Source organism: Chiloscyllium plagiosum, chromosome 10, assembly GCF_004010195.1.
Source record: "Chiloscyllium plagiosum isolate BGI_BamShark_2017 chromosome 10, ASM401019v2, whole genome shotgun sequence".
Taxonomy (NCBI): domain Eukaryota; kingdom Metazoa; phylum Chordata; class Chondrichthyes; order Orectolobiformes; family Hemiscylliidae; genus Chiloscyllium; species Chiloscyllium plagiosum.
The window spans coordinates 691,192-694,366 of record NC_057719.1 but is presented as its reverse complement, the minus strand read 5'-3'; the positions used below and the strand labels follow the sequence as shown (position 1 = coordinate 694,366).

Sequence of the window (3,175 nt, the reverse complement as noted above, 5' to 3'; positions counted from 1 at the left end):
CACTTGACCCTCATCAACTTTTCTAGTCACATCCTCAAAGAACTCGATAATGTTTGTGAGGCATGACCTGCCCCTCACAAAGCCGTGCTGACTGCATTTAATCAAGCCATGCTCTTCCAGATGGTCATAAATCCTATCCCTCAGAATCCTTTCTAACACCTTACAGACGACAGACGTGAGACGTGAGACTTACTGATCTGTAATTGCCGGGGAATTCCCTATTTTCTTTCTTGGGCCTCTGCTCTTTGTAGTTTTTATAAATGACTTGGATGAGGAGGTTGAGGGGTGGGTTAGTAAATTTGCCGATGACACAAAGGTTGGAGGTGCCATTGATAGTATCGAGGGCTATTGCAGGCTGCAGCGTGACAAAGACAGGATGCAGAGCTGGGCTGGGAAATGGCAGATGGAGCTCAACCTGGATAAATGAGAAGTGATGTATTTTGGAAGGTCTAAACTCAAATGCTGAATATAGGATTAAAGACAGGATTCTTGGCAGTGTGGAGGGACAGAGGGATCTTGGTGTTCAAGTGCATTATCCCTCTGACAGTGCAGTGCTCCCTCAGCGCTGACCCTCTGACAGTCAGTACACAGTGGAAAACCAGCTCTGAGTTCCTGGTTGACTGTTTTTGTCCTGTTGACTGAAGTTGTCATTCTGTCTGCAGGTTTTGTGTCGTGTACCAAGCCATTGAGGGTTACTGCTGACTGGCCCTTGCTCACCATTACTCCCCCGCCCATGGTCAGGGGCATCTGGAACTCCAATTGGCTTCCCTCTTTTATTAAGTGTCATTTCTTTTGTACCTATTTTGATAAATTTAATGAAACTTGGACCTGGAAACGGTCTTGCAACTAATCAGGTCTTACAGACCTTTTAGACTGACTGTCTCAACTCAGTTTATGTGTAATTTCCTTAGGTCATGCATCAAACTTAGTGATTCCCCAAAATTATACAGGTGAGCTATTTGTTCTCCTTCAGGTTTGGCGCTGTGCTTTCTGTTTTAGGATTGCATGGGGGAAATTAACCTCTACAACAGGAATAAGGTGCAGCTGAAACAACTTGGGGATGAACTGATCAAAGCCAGCAGCCCATCGAAAGCACCGGAGATCGACAACAAACTTAATCTCATCAACAGGAACTGGCAACACCTCCGTGAAGTCATTGAGGCCAGGTAAGGCAAAAGGAAGGGTGGGGGGGGGGGGGGGGGGGGGGGGGTGAAGGACCAGGTGGTTAAAGGTTGGGGAGAAGAGCAAGCTGTGAGGATAATGGAGAGGTGGAAGTGAGTAGAACCCCATCCTGCCTTATAAATGGTGTCAGTGACGTGGGGAGGAATTTTGAGCTTAATCATTCACAGGTTGAGGGAGTTGCTGGCTAAACCAGCATTTATTGTCCATCCATAATTATCCAGAGGGCATTTAAGAGTCAACCACGTTGCTGTGGGTCTGGAGTCACGTGCAGACCAGACCAGGTAAGGATGGTAGTATCCCTCCCTAAAGGGGATTAGTGAACCAGATTAGTTTTCCTGGTAATGGATTCATTGATTCATTAATGGATTCTTAATTTCAATGATTTCCAATCCCACCACCAGCCACTGTGGGATTTGAACCAGGGTATCCAGAATATTTCCGGGGTCTCTGGATCCTGATGAAGGGCTGATGCACAAAACGTTGACTCTCCTGCTCCTTGGATGCTACCTGACCAGCTCTGCTTTTCCAGCAACACATTCTTTGTCTCTGGAGTAACAGTCCAGCGATGATACACCACAAGACCATCACCTGCCCTTCCCTTGTAAAGAAGGAAAACAGGACATTGATGGCAAATGAAAGAGGAATATTAAAGAACAGAGTTTAGACACAGGGGCAATGTTGAGTGAGAAACAATCTTGTTAAAAATGAATTAAAATATCTGTGGTAATACAGTGTCCATAATTAAGAAAGGATGCAACAGGTAATGTGTGATGTGCTGGGGGAACCAGACAGGAATTGTAGAGTCATAACTACAAAAAAAGGCAGGACATTAAACATTACAGCATAATACATTTAAAAATATGAGGGAGAGAAATGGAAGGTGGAATAGTGCTGTTGGGAATTCTCAATCTTCAGCACAAAAATACGAACAGACATGAAAGATGATGTGTCAGTTTAATATGTGTCGTTCCAGGATCACCAATTAGTGGGAAGGGTTTAAGAGGAAATCGGCGAGGTCAGAGGTTGAGAAGGAGGGTGCTTCAGGGTAACCTTAGCCGGTCTGGGATTGAACCCACGCTGTAGGCATCACTCTGCATCACAAACCAGCCATCCACCCAACTGAGCTAAAATCTGACAGGGTACTAAAGGATTACTAACCTTTTGAGGGTGGACTGAGAGAGCGCCACTGATGGAGTGCCGCATTGTCGAAGGGTCAGTACTGAGGGAGCGCCGCACTGTCGGAGGGTCAGTGCTGAGGGAGTGCCGCACTGTATGAGGGTCAGTGCTGATGGAGTGCCGCATTGTCGGAGGGTCAGTGCTGAGGGAGCGCCGCACTGTCGGAGGGTCAGTGCTGAGGGAGCGCCGCACTGTCGGAGGGTCAGTGCTGAGGGAGTGCCGCACTGTATGAGGGTCGGTGCTGAGGGAGTGCCGCACTGTCAGAGGGTCAGTGCTGAGGGAGTGCCGCACTGTATGAGGGTCAGTGCTGAGGGAGTGTCGCACTGTATGAGGGTCAGTGCTGAGGGAGTGCTGCACTGTCAGAGGGTCAGTGCTGAGGGAGTGCTGCACTGTTGCAGGGTCAGTGCTGAGGGAGTGCCGCACTGTTGGAGGATCAGTGCTGAGGGAGTGCCACACTGTCGGAGGATCAGTGCTGAGGGAGTGCCAGACTGTCGGAGGGTCAGTGCTGAGGGAGTGCCGCACTGTCAGAGGGTCAGTGCTGAGGGAGTGCCGCACTGTATGAGGGTCAGTGCTGAGGGAGTGCCGCATTGTCAGAGGATCAGTGCTGAGGGAGTGCCACACTGACAGAGGGTCAGTGCTGACGGAGTGCCGCGCTGTATGAGGGTCAGTGCTGAGGGAGTGCCGCACTATATGAGGGTCAGAGCTGAGGGAGTGCCGCATTGTCGGAGGATCAGTGCTGAGGGAGTGGGCACTGTCGGAGGGTCAGTGCTGAGGGAGTGCCGCACTGTCAGAGGGTCAGTGCTGAGGGAGTGCCGCA

General features: G+C 49.6%; 1 protein-coding gene across 1 annotated transcript in view; it reads left to right on the top strand.

Annotated features, from left to right (window-relative positions):
• The window catches only part of LOC122553912 (nesprin-2-like), a 73,008-nt gene that overhangs the window by 14,226 nt on the left and 55,607 nt on the right, over positions 1-3,175 (top strand). The window contains exon 8 of the mRNA XM_043698419.1: positions 1,000-1,166. Coding sequence (XP_043554354.1) covers positions 1,000-1,166 — 167 coding nt within the window. The remainder of the gene's footprint in view (positions 1-999; positions 1,167-3,175) is intronic.